We start from the raw sequence: 25,282 nt of genomic DNA on the forward strand, positions 1-25,282 counted from the left end.
TATGGTATCTTCATATCATTGATACATTCACACATTTCAAGGTAAGAAGTATTATAAAGACAAAGAGACCTTCAGAAATTGAGAAACAATTAATACATTCTTAGGTTATGTGCACCATGGAGCACCTCCGAAACCATTCAGTAACAATGGTGGGGAATTTAATAAAAAATGTAATCAGAGATACAGCAGATAACTTTAACATTGAAACAATAACCACAACTGCATAAAGTCTCTATAGAATAATGGACTACTTAAGAGACAAAATTACATATTCAAAGAAATTATACAGAAAGTAAGAAAGAATACTGATGTGACTGAGGCCAAAGGTTAATGACAAAGAATACAACACACAATATTAATGGGTACAACCCGTATCAGGTATGGCCACAATCCAAATCTTCCTTCTGTCCTTATGGATAGGACATATGCCCTAGAAGTCACCATTAGAAGTGTGTCAGTGGGTAAACTTCTTCAAGCAATGCATGCTTCAAGAAGAGCATTCACTGAAGAAAAAATGTTAAAACGGGATATGGAGAGTACACCAGAAACAGATTAATACTGAAAATGAAAAATGTGAAACAGGAGATAGTGTGCTACAAAAGAGTTGACTGTGTAAAATGGAAGGGACCTCGAGTTACCATAGGACAGAAAGGAGTTGAATGACAAAGATGAAGAAAGAGATTTATCAAACACTGTATCAGATAATGAAGACTCTGAAGATGAAAAAGAGATTCTAAACTCTTTAGTCCCTACAGAGGATGCTGACTGAAATTGGTCAGACTCATTGGTCAAGTATACAGAGACAGGAGGGTTTGAGAAACAAGAAAAGAAAGGGCTCAAAAATGATTTGCCAACATGTTCATCAGAATCTCTTTGTCTACTTTAGTTCTCATTTGTCAAAGACAATGGAAAATGTATTCCATGGACATCAAATGTGCTTTTCTATAAGACATGACACTGTCTTGGGATATTTATATTCACTGACCTACTGAGGCTAAAAATGAAGAAAAACTATGGTGGCTCAAAAAATGTGTATATAGTCTCACAGATGCATCACTTTACTCGTAAATTAAAGTAAAGGAGATCATGCTGAACACAGGTGGAAAGGGTTCACAAGTGGATTCTGCAGTATTTTTATTTGTTGGATGAAGACGGTACTGTAACTGGAATTCTTGCATGTCATGTTGATGAATTAATACGCCTTTACTATCACAGTTATTCCACACCTCAGATCAACTTTCCAGGTCATTTATGAAGAGAATGATCACTTCTGCTTTGTGGTACTGGAATTTGTTAAGTGTTAATGGAACAATATGTATACAGTACAGTAAGAAAGCTACATAGAGAAGCTTCAACCTATTGTCATAATTCATCTACAGCCTTAAAAGGGGATGTCCCCCACCCCCAAAGTGCACCTAAACTAGACATATTAAAGTAAAACAAGGGCATATTCTCTGGGTTGCCAACAAAAGTTAACCTGATGTCATGTTTGATGCTTACATCTTAGCATCCACCACAAAACATGTTGTAAGAGCCATTTGCTAGTTATTTAGGTTATGTCAAGTAGGTAGTGTTTGCGTAGTTATGTTAAATGTTTGCCTACAAAAAAGTGTATAGTCTAAGAGAGGCCCTTATAACCCCCACAAGCTGAATTGAACTGGTATATTCTGTTTCTTGTCCTAATGACTACAGATTAGTCACAGTTAGTGACCTGCCTTGCCGTAAGTAAGGCACTAACGTGCCCAAAAGTATGTAATGAAACTTACTCTATTGAATGTGCAGCACCGTATTTTTAGAATGTACTGAATACGAAGTAAAGCATCATCAAGTATAGAAAACAACTTAACAAGAAAAGGCTACGTTTAGAGAAGATTTTTTCCCTGGTTTTTTTTTTTTTTGCTTTTATTCTACATGTGTAGACAACCCTTTTCTTTATTCTTGTGTGGGCTGTTTGCTTTGAAAATTCACTAAACCTTTTAAAGCGAACTTTTGGACTGAGAGATTTCTTTCGGCAGGTGTTTGACTCATGCTTGATCCTGCCTTACATACCAGCAGCTACACATGCTACTGTGCAAACAATATGCTAAGCCAACAAGGTCATTTGTAAAATTCATTCTGCGAAAGTGGCCTTGAAGTTTCAACAGAAATGAGTCATTAAGATTACCCTAGGTTCTTGTCTATAAGCCGGACTCGTGTATAAGCCGGAGACCAAAAATCATACGAATTTTTAAAATAAAATCTTATCATAGATAAGCCGGACTCATGGATAAGCCGAACGTACTATAACCTATAACTAATAGAAGGGAGGGAGGTCAGTGGTCTCGCACCCATTTAATTTCTTTAAGGGGGGAGAGAGTGTGAGATATTGGCGTCTCTCTCACTCCCCGCATGGCGTGGTTGGAGCGGCCGGAGCGCGTTCTTTCTGCTCTGGGCGTCGCCGAGTCAACACGCGCGCGTAGCGGTCATTTAAATTGTGATTTTATATGTAAGCATATTTAAATATATATCGCGGATTTTTTGCTGGATTTCTGCGGACAATGGGTCTTTTAATTTCTGGTACATGCTTCCTCAGTTGGTTTGCCCAGTTGATTTCATACAAGGGACGCTATTGGCAGATGGCTGAGAAGCTAGATTGCTTACTTTTCTCTCTCTCTTGCGCTGACTATCTGTGATCCTGACGTATGGGGATTGAGCATTGGGGCTGTTCGCACACCTAGACGATACAGACGCTCGTCTAAAAATGCTGAAAGATTATCTTCACGTTGCTATCTTTTGTAAAGCTGTTTCCTGAAACGACATGCTGCACAGTGCTTCGCATACTTAAAAGCTCGAAGGGCATGTATTGATTTTTGACTGAAAAACAAACTCTGTCTCTGTCTCTCTCTCTCGCTCTCTCTCTCTCTCCCTGCTTCTGACGGAGGGGGTGTGAGCTGCCGCCTTCAACAGCTTTGTGCCGCGGTGCTTCGCATACCTAAAAGCCAAACACCACCATTGATTTGTTTGCTAGATATTGTTTTCTCTATGTGACATTCTGTGCTCCTGACACACACTCCTTTGAAGAGGAAGATATGTTTGCATTCTTTTAATTGTGAGACAGAACTGTCATCTCTGTCTTGTCATGGAGCACAGTTTAAACTTTTGAAAAAGAGACAAATGTTTGTTTGCAGTGTTTGAATAACGTTCCTGTCTCTCTACAACCTCCTGTGTTTCTGCGCAAATCTGTGACCCAAGCATGACAATATAAAAATAACCATATAAACATATGGTTTCTACTTCACGGATTTTCTTATTTCGCGGGTGGCTCTGGAACGCAACCCCCGCGATGGAGGAGGGATTACTGTATAAGCCGAACTTATGTATAAGCCGATATTCTATTTTTTCATTTTCACAACTTTTTTCCTTAGATAAGCCGCGGCTTATAGACAAGAACTTAGGGTAATTGTTTCCAGGCATGCCTCACTTTGAGAATCTTCCTGATTGTGGCACACAAGGAGGCCACTTCATTATTTTGACAGGAGAGGCAGGATGATTTTCACCCCCTTTTTGGCTGTTGAAAAAGAATCAAAAGAGTAGTATGAATTACTTTGGCAGGAGAAACACTGGCAATGTCTGATGGCATTGATAGTGAAATCTTTGAATCACTGCCTGTAAGCTCTGAGAAAAGTATAGAAAGAAAGAACAGCAGCTACTTTTTAGCTGAGGAAATTAAATCCACCAGTGATTAGTGGGATAAAAGCTCATTCAAGACAAACAAGTCCAATGTATTTTGTGGCTACCTACAAAGAACTAGTTTGCGGACTATATTACAAAAAAGAAAATCTCCTTTAGTACTTTAAAAGCAGTTAATGAAGGGATATAGCATATTACAAAACCACATTTTTTGGGGTTGGGCAATATTAATTATTAGTAATTCTATGCATATAACTGGGATTGCAATTTAAATTTGCGAATTTAAATGGAATTTGCAATTTAAATTTTCTTTACTTAAAAAAAAAAAGATTAGGTTGCTAAATTCTCTATATCTTATAAATCTGCTCCTATTTGTAGTATTACAGTACTGTGTGACTATTGGGAGCTATTACAGCCCTGGTTTGAACAAGCGGGCTTTTTGGTTATGTGTATATGAGTGTTATTAAATGAGAAGTAGAAGTTTGATGCTAATATCAGCAGCAGTATTTTTCTCTTTTTGAAGCTTAACATAGACCTATTTCATCAATATTTAAGTTCAAGTTAATTCCATGTTCATAGGGTACAGTGAAATCTTTTCTTGCATGTCTGCCACGACTCTCTGCTGCCATTATCACTAAGTATTACACCACTTAAAGTTAAATCTTACTCTGCCTTTAACTACTGTTAAAGCCGGGTATATAATAAACCAACAGAAAATTATTAACAGTGTAACATTTCACTATTTACTCTGAGCAGAATTCACTGTGAGAATGAAACACATTAAAGACCTCTGATGAGGAATGTTTACTCATCTAAAAGACACATAACTGCAAGAAAAAAAGTTTGTTAACCATTTGAAATTTTCATAAACTGTTCATAAAAATGCAGTCTGACCTTTAGCTAAGTCACACTAATTGAATAACACATACTACTGTATAATAATAAAATCAAAACACACACAAAAAGGGTACAATGTACTCTAACACACTGCTTATTGCTTAGCAGCAAAAAAAAAACAAAAAACAAAAACACAGAAACCATGGGCAGGAACAATAGCATACACATGCAAACAGAGGGAACTAGCTCAAAACAACGAAATCCTACATGGGACTTATGTTTTTACAGTCTTGCCACAATCCTACCACAAAACTCTTTTATTCTTAACATTCAAATTCATAATGTGGCCATTTTTTGTTCTGCTTAATAGTCAATCATTTTTGCCTGTGGCAAATCATACCTTTATCCTTATTTCTAAATAAATCTAGCTTATTCAGTGTAACACAATTTAAAACAACTGTCTCTTTGTACTTTCACAAAATACCACGTTCAAGTGCTACAGATTTGCTTAGTATTGTGCTGAAAAATTTTATTTGAGATTACCATGAAAAGTGCTATATTAAATAAAAAAATGAGTGGCAGGTAGCTTGTTAAGGTGTAAGGTTTTGGTTATAAACATTATGACCTGCTGTCAAATGCTTGCGTTTCTTTTTTATGCAATGTTCGTATTTATTCATTATAATCACTAAAGCCAGCTGTTAACGAGATCTCACTGATGACAGTGTCTACATATGTGGCATCTGATGAAGCAGCTAATTTGGTAAAGGCTCATACTAGAGAAAAAGCCAAATTGCAATGAAACCATTAACAAGTATAATTATTTTTTTTGAAAACTCAAAACAACAAATAGTAATTATCACTCACCATTTTATCAATCCAAATTGTGTTTCCTAAACATAAGACAATATCTGCTTCATGTAGTTTTCCTCTGATCTTTTTGTTAATGTAAGTGCTAACCTAAAATAAAGTAACAAAATGCAGTGTTATATGGTAAACAAACATGCAACTGTTTGGAGGTCTGATAAATTAAAAAGAATACAAAAGAGTGAATTAAATACATCTAAAAAAAACTACAAAGTTTTTTGTAAACCTACCTAAATTTGCCACTTGACAAAATACTACATATATCTTCAAAAGATACCGATGTCAAGAAATAAATTAAAATCAAGTTTTTAAAATAATAATTCAAGTTGATTTTGCCTTAATATTTAGATGAATTCAAGTATTTATAAGGAAAAAAATGTAGATGGAGAGTTTTAAATGGTCTGGAATGGCCCTGTGGTGCAAATGCTTTTTGTATGGAATACTTCAGAAACTCAAAGAGAAGCACACACGGTATATTTATAAGCTGCATCCAGTCATTCATATGCTGAACCTAGCGTCAAGGTAACATGGATGTTTTCCACAGATATTCTACTTTCATTTTAACACAGGTACCAAAACACAACTAACAATAATGTAACATATGGCCCATTGGCAACAGTGTACGGTAAAGTTAAAACTCTAGATAAAATAGATTCAGGAAAAATAAACCTTGCACCATGATATGTTCAGGCAGGGGTGTAGAGTTCTTAATAAAGTCAAGGCCCTCATGGAATAATCTGCATCCAAAATCTTACAAAGTCTATAGTGGTATACTTGTAGGGTTAAGGTTGTGCCATACTTCTCTGACATTGCTGTGTCTCAAAAAGGGTGGGGGATGGGGGTTGGAGGTAGATTTCAAACGCACAGCAAGAGTTTTTCCTTGTTTTGTTTTTAGTACAATCTTCACTCTCACCCTTTGTTTTGCTTACTCATTTGAATTTCTCCCCTTTATTTACACACACTGGTTACTTATGACATTTTCTGATGTGTTTTCTACTACATAATTCTATTATGTGTTATGTTGTCATATGAAATAGTCAAATGACTGTTTAATACTAGAAATTAGTAGTTATAGAGAATCAGATGAGACTGCAAAGTGAAACAGCTCACTGCCAAGTCTGTTTGCTTCTTTTTATTTTCAATTGCTTCTAAGTAAGATGTTTTTGTTTTCCTTTCCCTTCCCTTCAAAAGAATTAGAAGACTACGTTGGGAGCTCATTCAACAAGACTGTTCCTGCCTTGCATTCACTGTTGCTATAATAGGCTATTAACTATCCTATGATCCTGTAAAGACACGGGAAGGTTGAGAAAAATCAGTCAATAAATGGGAAAATTATCACAAATGTAATTTGTGTGCATTTCTTTAGAATTACAGATTATATTATGAAAAATTTCAACTAACTAATATGAAGATGTGTGGATGGTATGTAGCAATAGCAGTATCAATAGAACATAACAAAACTCTTGTCAGTGTGAATAGGAGGAGTGACAGCTAAAAAGCATCAAGCCTTGATGAAATTATAGTTAATATAATCTGTGCATATGCTCCTCAAGAAGAAAGTAAGGAAGAGGATAAGGAAGGTTACAAGTATAAGTTTACAAATGGATGGAGAGCTTAGTGTGGCACACAAGGGAGAAAAGGAGATTGCTGATGTGGATCTAAATGGACACATGGGAAAGAGTACAGAGATGATGGAGAGGGAATACTGAGGATGGGAAGCAGTGGAGAGAAGACAGTAGATTTTGTCATGGCATTTGATTTTGTAATAGTTAACATATTTTTTGAGAAGAATGTGAATTCGTTTGTGACTTACAATTATGGAAGAAGACAAAACAAAATAGACTTTCTAATATATTGAAGATCTCATTTGAAGGAAGAAAAAGAATGGAAAATTTATAAATGGGTAAAGTGTGGTAGTGCAGCCTAAAGTGGCGGTGATGGACTGGGAGTTCAGAGTCAATAAAATAGAAACAGAGTAAGCAGTGTCAAGAATCATGTATGGAGACTAAAGGAGAAAGGGCTTAGGAGCAGGTTTAGGAAGAAAGTTTTGAATGAAGTACAATTTCAGAATGTGGAGGAATGGTGGGAAAAGAAGAGCAAAGTTGTATTGAGAGTAGGTAAAGACGTATTGGTTAGGACAACAGGATAAAATACTAGAGGACTGGGGATCAGTGTGATTGTACCCATTTATAATAAGAAGGGAGGTATTCAGAATTGTGGAAACTTTAAAGGGATAAAGGTGACATAATGTACATTGAAAATACAGGACAGGGTTACAGAAAGAAGACTCCGGGAAGAGGCCACCACATGGCACAGTAGTAGTCTGGTTTTATGCCAGGCACAGGAACAACTGATGTCACTTTTGCATTGAGACAGCTCATACAGAAACACTTAGAAAAACAAAGGCTTGCATATGGTGATTACTGATTTGGAGCTTATGATAGGGTGCCAGTTCATGAAGTCTGGAGGTGCAGAGCCAGTTTTTAATTTTTATGATTTGATTTCATATACTTTATTAATCCTTGAAATGTGAAGATTGTCCAGGATATGCATGAGGGAGTGAAGATCTGGATTAGAAGCAGTGTCAGGGAATTAGACAAAATTCCAGTTACAGTAGGGCTGCACTAAGAATCTTCTTTAAGCTCTTACTGTTTTGATCTAGATATTAACTTGACTCACGGGATAAAAGGGAAATCTCCCTGGTGCATAATTTTTGATGGTGACAATGTGTTTTGTAGGAAAAGAGGAGATGGAGATGAAGACAGAAAAATAGAAAAAGGCTTTGGATGACAGAAGAGTGAAGATAAATAGGAAGACAGACAGAATATTTGAAGTTTGAACATTATCAGAATTCTGAAGTTAGTGCAGGGAGAACTATTCAAAAGAGTATATATGTGTAAATGCCTAGGATCAGTGGTAGCCCTAGATGGAAAACTGGATGCAGAGATAACCCATAGACTGCAATGTGGATTGAACAATTGGATGAAGGTTATTAGGGGTATTGTGTGACCGAAGAATCAAAACAAGGGTTAAAGATAAGTTTTTTAAGACAGTGGTGTGGCCAGCTGTGATATATGGAGCTTAGACATGGGCAGAAGAGTGAGCACATGAAAAGAAGCTGGATGTGGCAGAAATAGGAATGTTGAGATGGATGTGTGGAGTTATAAAATAGGACTAGATAAGAAATGAGACAATCAGAAGTACAGCAAAAGTAGGAGAGATATCTAAGGAAGTACATGAAAGTATGTTGAAGTGGTATGGTCATGTGATTAGGTGAGACAATGAATGTGGGCAAAAGAGTTATGGTAATGAAAGTATAGGGGAAGAGAAAATGGGAGAGGCCAAAGCAAAGGTAGATGGATAGAGTAAAGGAAGACCAAGGTATATGGAGAATGTTGGTCAAACACATCAACTCCACACATAAATGGTAAAAGATGAAAAAGACAGGGCACATCAAATATATTTTTAAAATAAATTTTCAATTAGATAAGAAAATTGTTATGTACAAAACAATATGTAAAATGTGATTTAACAATTAAAAGCTATTCACATATAAGCAACATGTCATAGTTTAGTCGTATCATTTTTTTAAGTTTTAAAATTTGCAAAATAATTCTATTTTCTTATAAGATCTTACCATGGAGTCCCATTCAGTCTCATTATCTAAAGGCTTCACACCATAAAGAATGATTTCAGCTGCTTGAAAATGCAGACTCTGAAACTTGCTCGGCAAATTAAGTAAATTGTGAGCTTGCACTTTCTTTATCCTCCCATCATCTATGTATTTAATAGTGACTTGCTGGAAAATACCTTCCTCTTTTTCAAAAACTTCCAAAACTTGAACCCTTTACAAAGGACGAAAAAGTAATACATATTAAAGAAGCATTAAAAAAAAAAACTTGCTTAAAAGATCCAACTCTTGCCCTCAGTATCAAATTGTTGCATTCATTTTTAGACTTTTGCAAGTTTTCTTAAAACTGTGCACATACCACTCTTGGGATCATTCTTAAAATATGACACACATCATATTTAGGGAAAAAAAGCATACACTGTATCAATTGCAAGTTTAAAAAAATATATAGGAAAACCAGAGACACTGTGACCCATTAGTAAAAAGCAGGTAAAGTAGTAAACAGAGTCACATTTATAGCATGTAATTCATTTAACAAAGTAATATTTTCCATTAAACCAAGTGACAAAAAATATGGATCAAATTCTGATTGCATTTTATGTCTAACAATTACTGGTCCACTTTTATCAGTAAATAATTTGTACAGCATCACACTTTCTAACAGATGTCCTTGTGGCACCATAAGTGGAGATAGTCCACACATTTGCTAGACATAGTTAGATGTGCTTTCAGTCTGCTTAAATTGAAGTTTGAAAACCAAATTGTGTGTGTCCAAAAAGAAATGCAAGAAAAACTTGAACAAGGGTAGAGAGGGTAACAGTTGGTCATCTAATTTTTCTCAAGGAAAGGACAGGTTATTACTGTTAGTCCACCTAACCCAACAACCAAACAATTATATTAAGTAATCCACAAGGAATTTGCTATAGCACAGTAAACAAAAAATAACATATTTGTGTTGCTAATGATTTTGATGCTAGGCAGCTTTTTAATGTTTTGTAACATTATAATTCCTGAAGCCCAAGAAAAAACTTGTAACCTTAAATCCCTTTGCACCTCGCCATCAGCATCTTTTGTTTTATAAATGCGTCAATTAGCACAAGCAGCAAGCAGCCTGCTGTCCCATCCCCCGCCTTGACGGAGCTCAGCTTATGGGCCAAAAGCTCTCCCAGCTCAAGCCAAGGCTCCTTATCAAAAACACCGGCTGTTACAGACTGAAATCAAAGGCTTCTTCTTTTTGGGTTGCATACACCGTCAGCACGGCGTTGTCAGATCTAAACACTAGTGTGGTGAATTGCTCGAATACTGAAGTGACTTTAGCTGCAGGTAGAAGTCCCATTTTACTTATGGTGCCAAGCAGAGTTGCGTTATGTTACAGCAGTCTATTAGCCGGCGAAAACGGTGTGAAGAAGCTGTCTGTTGCTACAGTCCTGCCTTTGTCCAGTCTGACAGCGGTCACGGACATCATATCTTTGATTGCCGGTACAACAAACAGTTCTGAGCAGGAATCAGCAACAGCACTGCTCTTGTGAAAAGAATGGGAGACAAATGCCATCAACTCAGAGACAGAGAAACAAGTTCAGTGTACCATGTGAATGTCACTGAGACAATAAAACTGAATTAAAAAAAAAAAAAAAAAAAAAAAAAAAAAAGCGCTTTTACAAGTAGCCAAAATTTACATTGGGTGTTACAGACTCAAATCTTACATGTTTTTATTATAATGTAGAAATAATAATAATAATATAACCTGGGACCTTCAGGTTAATAAGGCAGCAATTCTGACCTCTGCACCATTCAAAAATATAGTATGTGTAAACTCCCTGTCGATTGACATTTGAGCTTGAGTTTTTAACTCATTGACAGTCACATGTAAATCAAATGTTTTTTTTTTTCTTTGGTAATATTCTTGAATAAAAGCACACGTGTTTATTTGATATTTGAACATTTGGACTAAAGTCTTCACACATTATAAACTTCTCGTAATTATTAGTATAACATGGAAAAAGTTTCTGCTTTAGGTATGTGTTCAGCATTTCTTGCATTTCTCGTATTTCCTTTTATGCTACACTTACCCAGATTTTTGTAGACACAGAACACACATGAAGTGCATGTATTCCAAATAACGATATACTATATTATTTACCTATACAATTCCTGGCACATTGCACGCAGATAAGAAACCTTGGCTTGGGCTGGGAGAACTTTTTGCCCATAAGCTGAGCTTCATGAAGGTGGGGGATGGGACATCAGGCTTCTTGCTCCTTGTGCTGACGGATGCATTTACAAAACAAAAGACGCTGATGGTAGGGGTGTGAAGGGATTTAAGGAGGGCCGGGATTATGAGTTTATTCGTAGGCTTCAGGAATTCTAGTGTTAACTTAGTACTTTTCTGGTAAACACTCAAACTCATGTTACAAATTTTAAGTTGCTTTGAAAACATCTGCTAAACAAACTTATAATGAGGATTAAACATTTACCAATCATAACATAATATATTCAGTTACTTTGTTTGTGAGATGTAAAAAACAGGCATCATCCTATTCAAATGAGTCATAGTACCTAAATTTATATAAAAGAGACAGCCTTCTGGCCTTAAGGATCAAAACTCCACTTAACCAGGGAAAAATAAAATAATGACTGCATTTAGGTTCTTTCGCCTGAGCTTCATATGTGCATTATAGACAAATATGCACATATTTCTTTTTGATCTCAGAGTACACCAAGAAAAAGGCATTTTAATGAGCCCCTTGCATTTGAAGGCTGCAGTATCCATGAAACAATGTCATAAGCATTTCATGCTTTGCAGAAGTGCTGTGTGTCAGGATTTAAGCCTTTTTTGTGGCTGATTTTATATTTCACTATCCTAACAAGTTTGGACTAACCTAATCATTATTTCTAGACTGAAGACAAAGTAGCCAAGCAGAAAGTTTTCTTTTATAGAGTGTACCTATGCAGGAATTTGATGAGTCTTACATTTAAATATGAGAGCTATTGTTTTCCTGTTGGCTTTATGCTTGATGTTGCCACCATTACCAAAATAATAATTCATCCAAAAAGCATGTATAAACAAGTTAAACCTGGAATCCTTAAGCTAATATTACATTTATAGAAAGGGAGTGAAGGAAAAAGGCATGGTCGTGGTAGGGAAACTGGTTTTTCCCACACAAGTTTATTTAAATATTTACCATGGATTACGCTAAGTTAGAAAATATATTGAAATATTTATTTATTTTTTTTAACTTGAATACTTTAGCCTTTTTTTTTTTTAAACTAATTTGGCATCCCCAGTGACTGTGGGGCTCAACTAGATCTATACCAGTCTGCAAAGGTAAAGTTATCAAAAGCATCATATGTTTTAGGTGGCCAGTGTGGTGACACAGCCATTATGTACAGGGTTGGCGTGGTCAGGGTGCAGGCCCCAGTACAATATAATTTTTACTGGGTCCAAAGTCTCTAGGGGGACCCCTGGATGTCCTGCCTGTGTTAAAGACACTGAAAACTAAGATTATGCTCTCCCAGTTAAACAAGAAACTAATCTGAAAAGGTAATAGCAGACTATAAGGAAATTTGTGAATACTAAATGCTTTCCAAGCAAATTAGAAATATGACAAACAGAATTAACTTTCTTGTTTCCTTAATGTATAATACATTCAGGCAGATGTTTTAAAAATATTATGCCTCTCAGAAGCACTAATTCACTTTAGTCAGCATTAAAGTACCTGTTAAAAATGGTCTTCTCTTGAATTCCATATAACATTCCCACTTCAACTGTTTTTGGATGATGTTTATGAGATTTATAATATTCAGACATGGCAGCACTAAGGATCTCATATGGATCCTCCATTCCCTGGACAATGCGACCAAAATAGCAAGAAGCATTTTCAATGTACAGGGGCAAAATCTAAACACAGGACAAAAAGGTTTAAGACACTTTCCAATACTGCTTCAAGATATGAAACTCTACATTTATTCATTTTTGGAAGACAAAAAAAAACTTTTTCAGAAATAACTGAAGGCTGTGATAAGGATTTGTACATTAAAAATCATATACAGATACATTAAAAGTGTTTTATTACCAATTTTTGGCTATTTAATTTAACCATTTACAAGTGCATAATTTGAAGATACAATGAAAAGGAATACAAATATAAACACCATATTTATTATAACCTCTTTAGCAGAACTGCTTTCGTATTATTTAGATGACAAGCAAACACTTTCATGGATAAGTCACAAAAGACTCATGGTGTGAATGAAAACGGTCCCCAACGTTACTCTCTAAAAATAAGAGGTGGCAATCAATTTGTTTTTGAAATGGCATCCTAAAAGAGCAAGCGGAAACAAACTTAAGCACAAATAGAACAAAATGAAAAAGAATATTAAACTTGAGGCAGGCAGTTTGTCCACAGTATGTGAAGCATGTCTGGTTGTATTTTTGTATCTGTTTCTAACTTCTTCATCTAGCTTCTTGGACTTGAGGATATCAGGTTTTATTGATCAGGTGTTTTAACTGTCCCTCTCAAAGAAACGCCCCGTAAGCTTGTAATTACGATACTCTCTTTTTACAGATACAAGAAATGTTTTGTAATTCAGTTGATCATAGTGTAATACTGCAGTTTTGCCTGATGGGTTTACATGCAGGACAGGCAGTGTTATAAAAAACATTCCATTTACATTCATGAAATGGGATTCATTTATGAATCCTTCCGTGGCAGTTTTTATTTTTTTGATAAAAAGGCTTGGAAATTTTTTCAGTTAAACCAAGAGTGAAACTCATTTCTTCAACAACATGCGCCTTTTTGTTATCTTAAACACAAACACCATCCTTTAAGGTTGATTAAACTAATAAGCACACAACAACTAACAAATTAATTTTTTTTTAGCTTTTGAGAAACAGTGTCACACTGCGAGAAGGTGGTGGTGGGGTTCAATTTCTAGCAGTATAACATGCTATTCCAAAATGATTCTTTACCAAAAAATACACAGGAAGTCTTGAACAAAATTATTTAGATGACAAAGGGAACTTTCTAGGATCCATATGAATTATTAGGCCAATACTTGCATGCTCCCCACCTCTAGTAACTAATTCCAAAATGCTTTTCTGTCAGGAGTTGCTGACAGAAAGCCTGTACTGACTATTAGATTTTGTGGTTGAATTTCTTGATTAAAAAATCATCAGCAATCGGCAACGTTCATGTGGAATGGGAACTTTTCAAGTTATGACATATTTCATCTTTGCACGTCATTCTTTAAAGAAGCGTTTTGTAAGAATAGCGAGATTACTGTTGAGTTACTTTTTGATTCACACAAAAAAAAAATTAAAGAATACCTCTGCTTTTTGTTAACATAAAAAGCAACCAAATGAATTATGCATATACCACACTCCACATACAATGTCCCTCCCACCAAAAAAAAATAGTACAGCATTATTTGACAGGAGTAGCTCTGAAACGTGTGCTGCCTCTTTTGAAACATACTCGCACATCACTCTAGAATGATAAATTTCTTCCATAAAGTCAACTGCTGAAAATATTTTGATATATCTATTATTATACATATATTTTTTCATATCTCATTATTTATCACAGAAAAAAAATTCCAGTGTCAGTTTTTACCTATATTGTGCAGAACCCCTACGAACACCACAATGAATTTCTCCACCTTCTTTTTTTTTACCCCATAATTATGTTAAAGACAAAAAGTGTGAAAAGTTACAGCATCATTAATGCCAGAAATTAAATGACTACACATATACCTATTAACACTTGGGCTATATACTTTAGGTCAAAAAGCAGTCATATCTTATCTTCACCTTCTCTTTTTGGACCATGGGGTTTGAGGGTATAAATAAGAGGCAGCAGGAAACCCAGGTAGCAATGAGAATTATGCACCTTCAACTTGTTCAGTAAAAATTTCAATAAAAAATTACAATATTACATTGACAAACATGAAGTGATTACAGCACATCACATCATTTGTCAGCAGTGCATAGTATGTTTTGGAAGTAAAACTTTACAAGGATTTGATTATTATATGAAACAACTGGGAATAGATATTAACTGACAAACAAAAATGTCAATGCTCACAGAGCTGTACAAACAGCTGACCCTGTGCTCTGCCCCTAAAAACTCTGAGTAAGATGACATATGCGAAGAAGAGAATTTCCCCTTGGGGATTAATATAGTATACCACTGAAAAGCTAGTGCTTTAGTGCTTACCTCACACATGATAACAATAGAACAATTTTGTTTACAATAATTTGAAATTTGAAGATCCTTAATTTCTGCCACACTATTTGGTCATTTATTCCATCTGTCAGTGGTTCTGTGTGAGGAAAAGGCTCCTCGTGCCTGAGTGAAACTTGTCCTTAAAGTAACAGGTAAGGATCCACTGTACTAATTCCCCTTGTACTGTACTGTAATGATGAGATGACATTATTGAAGCGTTCAGAATCTCCTGGAATCAGCTTAGTCACTCTTCTCCAGACTTTCTGTAATACTGATATACCTTGTTTTATAATATGGAGGTTAAAAACGTACACAGTACTCTAGGCGAATCCATACTAGTTAGATTCAGAGTTTAAGCATAACCTCACTTGACTCATACTTTACAAATTGTGCTATATAATCTAACATTCTTTTAGCTTCTTAATGGTTTCTTGTACACAACCTGGATATAGACAGTAATTTAAATAACACGACAACTAAATCCTTCTCATAATGTGTTCAGATTTCCCACTGTGTATTCAATCTAACAAGTTTACTGTATAAATTTGTAACATGGGAAAGGCACTAAATAAAATAATAATAATATACATTTTATTTATAATTATTAACACTTAACATTTAATTACATTTACTGAAAATCTGCCCATGCTTATATTTTATCTGGGTCCTGCTGTAGTAATTCATCTGATATTAGATTAGATGTCACTCTTCTTAGCTTGGTACTATCTGCAAACTTTGGTCATGTCACATTATGCAACTCTTCTCTTCAGTGGTAGCCTTCATTTACATAATCTTTGTGAGTTGGAGGCAGTAGGTGATGTGCTCCTGTGAAGGCCAGTTGCATAATGTGACATATCCAGCAACACACCCCAAACTAGTCCATGACTCTATCACTCTGAATTAAGACACAATGAGTCCTCTATGATTTTGACTTTAGTTGTTGGAGCTGGCTCTGTATCAATGATAGGTGACAACCAAGTACAATGCATAAACTGCATTGTCGAGGAATAAGGAATGCAGTTGATTTGGACTTCAGAAACAGAAGAGAAGCTTTTTCTGTCTGATATCTCATGTTTTACATACCATCACAGAATTGAGGGGAAAATAAAAAACCTTTGCACAGCATCGGCTACATCAAGTGGTAGGTTATTGACTATCAGAAAAAGCTGAAAAGGGGACGAGCAAGACTGTGCTAGAAAGTCATCACAGAAAATTCCAAAAATTTGCAGTTATGTTAATTGATGAGGTCCATCAACAAGATCTGCAATTGCAATTGTCAATTTTTACATTGACTGTGACTACAGTATGTGTTACACAGGCATAAAGGACTGTAATTAAAATTTTTATCAAGATTCTTTTGTGTATATTCACTTAAAGAAATTCCCGAGTGACAGAAGGTTTAACAATGCCTAGTTCTGAAAAAGATTATCTCACCAAAACCCTGGTGTTTAAGCCAACTTTGAAACCATCTGCACAATAAACCTTGAATTCCCACTTATTTTAGTTTGAGCAGTAGCCTCTTATGTGGGACCATATCAAAAACCTATGCCATTCTGTAAAAATCAATGAACATCAGTTCATCTTTTCCTTGTGTGTATTCAGCCTTAATCTTATCACCTCCATTTTATTGTCCAGTAAATAAATTGACTAGGAAGAGCAACAGTACAATCGTCTTAGTCACAGTAGTCTTTAGGGTTAGGGCCAGTAGCCTGGCTCTCCTATTCTGCTTCTACGTTCTCACAAAGTGCCTAAGTTAACTCATGTGCCATTGGAATCATTTATGCCATCCTGGTGCTGTTCAGCCTTGTGTCCTTAGAATTCAAAGATTGAAAAGATTTGTTGTTAGCTCTACCGAAGGCAGATGATCAGTGATCTTCTCCAAAAGCTCAGCTGAGCTATACCTTCTAATACCAGCTATTCTGGCTACCATACTAGACACATAATGCTTTTACTTCTATTACAATGTTTACACCCTTACTGGAGACATGAAAATCTCTGCATCAGTGTGCGTCACTATGATGTGTTCTAGTTCGGGCACGGAATTAACAGCTGTTCATGCTTCTTGTTTGGCTGATCCACTATCCAATACAGGAAGTAATTTTAAATTACAAAATGAGTCCCTTGTGGAATGACCATTACTGTGTATGTATTAGACAATTCATATTACAGTTGAGGCTTTAAATGAAGCTAAGACCTCTAATTTGATTTCTCCAGAAAAACAAGTACTGGAAATTTGGCTACTGTCTTTCTCTGCCATGCTAGAAAGACTATGGTTGAGAGCAATGCAAGATCCAAAGCTGTTAAATTCCTCATTGTTATAAAGTCCCATATTTCTGAACCAGTTTCAGTGAAACGTGTATTGATAACTCATGAAAACTGAACTGCAGACTGCACTTACGAGTGGTGTTTCAGTATATCATGAATATGAACCCAACCTTACATAATAAACACTCAATTACACAATCATCAACTGAATCTCAATTGACCCATTCAGAAGTCAAATTCTGTTAACATTAATTAAGCAAATGTGAGACAACAATTTAGACTTAACAGTAGTTAAGTATTTTTGTTTGCAGTGCACGGTGAAATATGTAAGTATTTGTTTTAGAAATGTCATGAAGAAACTGCAGAAATTGTGAAGTAAACAAGCAGAATGTTCCAGGGGGATGTGTTCAGGAAACTGGCTTATGTAATGTTCTTTCATGCACCTAGTACGATTTGCTATTTGGCATGTATACAGTGTTATAACAGAATAAGAGCTAAATTCAAGAGACTGAAGAACAAGAATATAATGGAGAAATACTTTTATTTTAGGCTGGTTGTGGTCTATACTAAAACACCTCATGTCTTTTAATCAATCAGACAATATGTAAGCATTAATTCAGCACTGTTTTGCAAATTCAGTAGTTTAGAAAATGGACCTCTGCCCTTACCTTTTTCTTCAATGAGTAACAGGAGGCTGTAATGAATGGACACAATGGACAGTTTTCTCCTGCCTGGTTTGTGACTCAATGAGATTTTATCGACATTGTTCCAGTCGTGGATAAGTTTATTTCTTTAATTATGTTAATTTCTACCACACCAACACATTTGTGGATAATGGATAAAAAATGACTTTTTAAACAATTTTTTGTAAACATGGCTAATTAATATTACCTGTAATTAATGTTTTAGGGCGCACAAATCAGTACTATCAACAAATAGCTAAATGGTTAAGATAACACACTGATGATATATTTTAATTTGGAACAACAATTTGGAGTTATTATTCCAATTTCATACATTTTTGAATAGGTATGATAACAATTTGTCTTTCATTTAACAGTATAATGAAATTTCCATTTTATTTCTTGATACTGTTATTTATGTAGAGGCATGGATTTTCAGTTCTCTGTGTATCAAAAACCTATGACTCACAATAATTTATTACAAACTATTTCTTTACATCTGTGACGTGTGAGTCGCTGTCCTACACCCGAAAAATGAGGCTCTGTCTCAGGCTTCAGAAGACCAGCTTTATTAACTTTAACTTCAAACATGAACAACAAGCATATTTATTGATGCGGGAGCCATCACTCCATGACACACAAACACAGCAAACAAGCAGTGACTTCATTAGTTATTCTGCCTCGGCCCCCTCCTTCAGTTCAGGTACAGATAATCTTCCTCGTTAGGTTTGTCCCACAGTTGCAGATCCGTGACTGGGATCGGATAGTCCTGGGGGAAAGGGGCCAAAAAGAAAGTGGCCAGGTCACTGGCTGAATTAAAGTACCCTGTGGGTCGGCAATCAGTCCCCGGCTGACGGACGCATTGCATGGTGGGGCTGTGAGCAAACTCGTTGTCGCGGTGATGAGCCTTCTGTGGCCAATGGACATGCTGCACAACAGGGCTGTGAAGTCGCTGTTGAAGCACGATGTGTTGCGCGTCACAGCATCCTCAACCATTTATGGAACTGTTTCACAGTTTTTACCGTTATGTAGGATCTGTCCCAGAAACAGTGATTTCTACAAAGAGGGTTCTCTAAAAGATCTGTACACTTAGTGTATAAACTTACAATGCAGACAGAGATCTTCTTCTTACTTCATCAAATATTAGAAGTGATAATAATTTTAAGTCCTTTAACATACTCCAAAAATTGCCTTGAGTCTAAGCAGGGAACAATGAAATCTCAAGACTGTGGAGTGAAACATATTGCCCAGTGTCAGAAAGCTGTGTCTCAGTTGCAGGTCATGGATCCTCCAACAGAATAATGACCTAAAATGCATAGCTAAAAGTACCACTAAGAACTAAACACTGGTCTATTCTGAAGTGACCTTTATGAGCTCTGATTTGAATCCTATTGAACATCTATGGAAAGCATGCAGACTAGAAGGCGTACCCTTCAAACTTAACACGGCTGGAGCAGTTTGCTCAGGAAGAGTGGACCAAATTACCTGCTGACAGGAACAGAATTCTCATTGAGAGCAACAGGAATCACTTGTTTGCAGTGATGGTCTCTAAAGGATGTGCAACAAAATGAAAGTGCTATCATTTTTGCCCATGCCATTTTCCTGTAAAACTGTAAAGCAAATTCTGATTTTCGTTAAATACAAAATAAACAATGATGGGTGGCAATGACTTTTGTCAATTTAAATTTAATTCAGACTATCTTTTCCCAAAGGAAGAGTACCAACAAATTTGTCCATGCCCACCTATTGTATGTTTAAAAAATGTTTTAGAATTTTAGGACCTGTATAACTGAACATAAACTGAAAATTCCTAAACATGATACAAAACACTTGGTGTCTTGTCATTTTACAGAGGCTAACAATGTATTAGAAGATTTGAAATGTACCATTAAAGAGGTTGTTTTCCCAGGAGGAGGTAATTGTGACAAGTAATGACTACACCATAAGGCTTATTGATTTTACACTTACTACTCAAAACCCCAATGGACTTAATGAATTAACAGATTTTCTATAAATATTCAAATTGCTACTTACTGTAACTTCACTGAGGAGTTGTTGGAAACTTTAGGCTGTGACTGTGATTTGTGAAGTATAAAATTCATCAGTCATTACCCAGTTTAGTTTTTGGGCATTGCCACAATCTTTAGTATTCTTGTTTTTGTTTATTTAGCTGATTTTGGACATTTTCCTTTGCTCTGAACCATCATTATGTTGCTGCAATTTACTTTTGCTCCAGTACTGCATTGACATTACATGGTGCCTTTCTTATGATTACTACATGTAAAGTAAATGTTGTCTTCCTCCTATTCACTCTTTATTCTTTATAATGATTTGATACCCCAAGTACTTGACGCATTAGAAATAGTCAATTTTATTAACGTTTATTTAGTTTAAGAGGAAAGTTTAAATATGATTTGTTAGTTAACCTGTAGATTGAATAAATCTAATCATTTTTCCCCTCAGATTTGTTTGTAATATCATACCCAGGTGGTTATTATATATATATATATATATATATATATATATATATATATATATATATATATATATATACATACATACATATATACATACAGTGCATCTGGAAAGTATTCACAGCGCATCACTTTTTCCACATTTGTTATGTTACAGCCTTATTCCAAAATGGATTCAATTCATTTTTTTCCTCAGAATTCTACACACAACACCCCATAATGACAACGTAAAAAAAGTTTACTTGAGGTTTTTGCAATTTTATTAAAAATAAAAAAATTGAGAAAGCACATGTACATAAGTATTCACAGCCTTTGCTGTGAAGCTCAAAATTGAGCTCAGGTGCATCCTGTTTCCCCTGATCATCCTTGAGATGTTTCTGCAGCTTAACTGGAGTCCACCTGTGGTAAATTCAGTTGACTGGACATGATTTGGAAAGGCACACATCTGTCTATATAAGGTCCCACAGTTGACAGTTCATGTCAGAGCACAAACCAAGCATGAAGTCAAAGGAATTGTCTGTAGACCTCCGAGACAGGATTGTCTTGAGGCACATATCTGGGGAAGGTTACAGAAAAATTTCTGCTGCTTTGAAGGTCCCAATGAGCACAGTGGCCTCCATCATCCATAAGTGGAAGAAGTTTGAAACCACCAGGACTCTTCCTAGAGCTAGCCGGCCATCTAAACTGAGCGATCGTGGGAGAAGGGCCTTAGTCAGGGAGGTGACCAAGAACCTGATGGTCACTCTGTCAGAGCTCTAGAGGTATTCTGTAGAGAGAGGAGAACCTTCCAGAAGGACAACCATCTCTACAGCAATCCACCAATCAGACCTGTATGGTAAGAGTGTCCAGACGGAAGCCACTCCTTAGTAAAAGGCACATGGCAGCCCGCCTGGAGTTTGCCAAAAGGCACCTGAAGGACTCTCAGACCATGAGAAGGAAAATTCTCTGGTCTGGTGAGACAAAGATTGAACTCTTTGGTGTGAATGCCAGGCGTCACGTTTGGAGGAAACCTGGCACCATCCCTACAGTGAAGCATGGTGGTGGCAGCATCATGCTGTGGGGATGTTTTTCAGCGGCAGGAACTGGGAGACTAGTCAGGATAAAGGGAAAGATGACTGCAGCAATGTACAGAGACATCCTGGATGAAAACCTGCTCCAGAGCGCTCTTGACCTCAGACTGGGGCGACGGTTCATTTTTCAGCAGGACAACAACCCTAAGCACACAGCCAAGATATCAAAGGAGTGGCTTCAGGACAACTCTGTGAATGTCCTTGAGTGGCACAGCCAGAGCACAGACTTGAATCCGATTGAACATCTCTGGAGAGATCTTAAAATGAATGTGCACCGACGCTTCCCATCCAACCTGATGGAGCTTGAGAGGTGCTGCAAAGAGGAATGGGTGAAACTGGCCAAGGATAGGTGTGCCAAGCTTGTGGCATCATATTCAAAAAGACTTGAGGATGTAATTGCTGCCAAAGGTGCATCGACAAAGTATTGAGCAAAGGCTGTGAATACTTATGTACATGTGATTTCTCAGTTTTTTTATTTTTAATAAATTTGCAAAAACCTCAAGTAAAGTTTTTTCACGTTGTCATTATGGGGTGTTGTGTGCAGAATTCTGAGGGAAAAAAATGAATTGAATCCATTTTGGAATAAGGCTGTAACATAACAAAATGTGGAAAAAGTGATGCACTGTGAATACTTTCTGGATGCACTGTATGTATATATATATATATATATATATATATATATATATATATATATATATATATATATATATATAGTGCCCTCGACTATTATTGGCAAACTTTGCAGGAATTAGTAGGAAGGGTGAGAAAAAAAATCACTGCTGAGGAACCGTCATCTTGCTCTGAAAAAATGAGAAACATCTGACTTTTAATTGAAACAAGTCCATTCAAAGAAAAAAAAAAAAGCACTCACCAAAAAATATTTTTAATTAAAACACATGTGCCACAATTGTTGGCACCCCTGCATTTAATACTTTGTACAACCTCCCTTTGACAATATAACAGCATGGAGTCTTCTCTTGTAATCTTTTATAAGGTTGGAAAATACACAGCATAGTATCTGAGACCATTCTTCTTTACATAATCTCTCCAGATCATCCAGGGTCCTAGGCCCTCTCCTGTGTATTCTTCCTTTCAGATCACTCCACGTTTTCAATAAGGTTTAGGTCAGGGGACTGAGAATTTGGATTTTTATGGTCAGTTAACCACTGCAGGGTTGATTTGGACATGTGTTTTGGATCATTATCCTGCTGGAAGATCCAATGACGATCCAGTTTTAGTTTCCTGGCGGAAACAGCCAGTTTTTGATTTGAAATCTTCTGATATTTCATGGAATCCATGATGCCATGTACCCTACCAATGTTTCCAGGGCCTTTGGAGGAAAAACAGCTCCACAACATCACAGGACCTCCACCATATTTCACTAATGGGACAAGGTTCTTTTCGTTATAGCCATCCTTCTTTTTACACTAAACCCACTTTGCGTATTTAATGACAAAAAGTTCAATTTTTGTTTCATCAGATCATAGAACATGGTTCCAGTCAAAGTTGTAATAACGTTTTACTACTGCTTATGTTTGTGTATAACTGACAGAAAAGGCTTCTTTTCTGGCATACCTTCCAAATAATCTGTTGGTATGGAGATGCCGTCTGATGGTGGTCCTGGAGACTTGATAACCACCAGGATTTTACTTTTTCTTGCAATTCCCCAACAGTGATCCTTAGAGATATTATTGGCAGTCTTAACATCCTTCTCAATTTACGTGGGGATAAAATAAACTTGGGTCCTCTTCCTGGCATGTTTGTCACAGTTCTACTTGATTACCACTTTTTTATTATTGCCCTAACTGTAGAAATGGGCATTTTCAGGTGAGTAGATTTCATTTGGATTGAGTGTTCTCTTTTCTTTGCCATGATGATGGTTGGCTAAGGAAATTTGGTTCTGTGTCTCCTCACATTTCTATCCCAGTTAATCAGGAAGTCATTTGTTTCAGCTGGAAAGTTCCTATACACTCCAATCAACTTGTCCAATTTAAATGGGAAACATGTTTCAGTTACATTGTTTCACATTAATTTCCAAGGGTGTCAACAATTGTGGCACATGTGTTTTTGTTTAAAATATTTACTTCTTGATAATGGCTTTTTTTTCTCTTTGATTGAACTTGTTTTAATTAAATGTCATATGGTTTCTCACTTTTTCAGTACAAGATAACAGTTCTTCAGCAAAGGCGAAACTGGAGTTGCCTGCTACACAGGTAAAATAAATTAGTTATGTTAAAAATTTTGTTTAAAAATAAGCATGTTTTTATCCATGACCCACGCTGAAAGAAAAATATTTTTTCCTTCTATTTAAAATAGAAGCCATTCATCTGAACTAATCTATAGCCTTGAAGAATCCTGTAATGCATTGGTAATTGATGCTATATAATTGGACTACTGAACTGAGATCCAGTTGTTGATTGTGTAATTAGATCAAGCTGAAGACTGTTTAATCAAGTGTTTTTATGTATTATGCAAAAATCTGGTTTAATTGCTGTTTACATAATCAGACTACAGTAAAAGTCAATCAGATCCATTGGAGTAAGCATTTGAATATTCGTATGTATTATAAAAAAATTTATCATTTTCTTTTATTTTTCTCTCCAATGTGTAATGCACATTTACAAAGTGGTGGCAGGGGAAAGTGTAGTTAAACAGCATAGGATGGTGGTCTGTAGGATGATATTGGAGATCAAAAAGAGGAAGAGAGTGAGGGCAGAGCCAAGGATCAAATGGTGGAAGTTGAAAAAGGAAGACTACAAGGTTGAGTTTAGGGAGGAGGTGAGACAGGCACTGGGTTGGCAGTGAAGACTTACCAGACAGTTGGGAAACTACAGCAGATGTAGTAAGGGTGACAGCAAGAAGAGTGCTTGGCATGACATCTGGAAAGAGGAAGGAGGAAAAGGAAACCTGGTGGTGGAATGAGGAAATACAGGAGAGTATACAGAGGAAGAGGATGGCAAAGAAGAAGTGGGATAGTCAGAGAGATGCAGAAAGTAGACAAGAGTACAAGGAGATAAGGCGCAAGGTGAAGAGAGAGGTGGCGAAGGCTAAAGAAAAGACATATGATGAGTAGTATGAGAGATTGGACACTAAGGAGGGAGAAAAGGACCTGGGGGGTATTTTTCGTACATGGATTACTCGTTGAGCCGAATGTAATTGTTGACGATTTGGCATGATCCTGGATCTATCGGTTTTTTGAAACTCTTGCTGGATGTGTTGTCATAGCAGCACATCCAAATCCTCAAACCTGCTCGGAGCAGGTTCGTTCTATGTAAACAAGGATTAGCTCACATACTTAATCAGTGTCTGTGCATGGAATTCATTCAGTCATGGCTTCATCGTTCATGAATGAGCAACCAATTGATATTGGTGTGCAAATTATAAGAAGAGAATTTCATATAGAGAGGGTGTTGCGTGATCGGCAAGATACTTTATTGCTCCCAGAGGAAATTCTTTTCGAAAGATACCACTTTAGCCGAGGGGGAATATTGTACCTCAAAAATTTATTACCACCTTATATTCGAAGTCAAACTAGGCGAAGTTGGGCTTTCACAACCACACAGAC

At 36.3% G+C, this 25,282-nt stretch overlaps 1 protein-coding gene across 1 annotated transcript in view; it reads right to left on the minus strand.

The window, feature by feature from the left end:
- tdrd12 (tudor domain containing 12) overlaps window positions 1–25,282 on the minus strand; it is a 725,767-nt gene that overhangs the window by 104,314 nt on the left and 596,171 nt on the right. The window contains exons 21-23 of the mRNA XM_051932225.1: window positions 12,718–12,899; window positions 9,008–9,215; window positions 5,371–5,463 (exon numbers count right to left, since the gene is read on the minus strand). Of these exons, the coding sequence (XP_051788185.1) occupies window positions 5,371–5,463; window positions 9,008–9,215; window positions 12,718–12,899 (483 nt within the window). The remainder of the gene's footprint in view (window positions 1–5,370; window positions 5,464–9,007; window positions 9,216–12,717; window positions 12,900–25,282) is intronic.

This window comes from Erpetoichthys calabaricus, chromosome 9 (assembly GCF_900747795.2).
Source record: "Erpetoichthys calabaricus chromosome 9, fErpCal1.3, whole genome shotgun sequence".
Taxonomy (NCBI): Eukaryota; Metazoa; Chordata; class Cladistia; order Polypteriformes; family Polypteridae; genus Erpetoichthys; species Erpetoichthys calabaricus.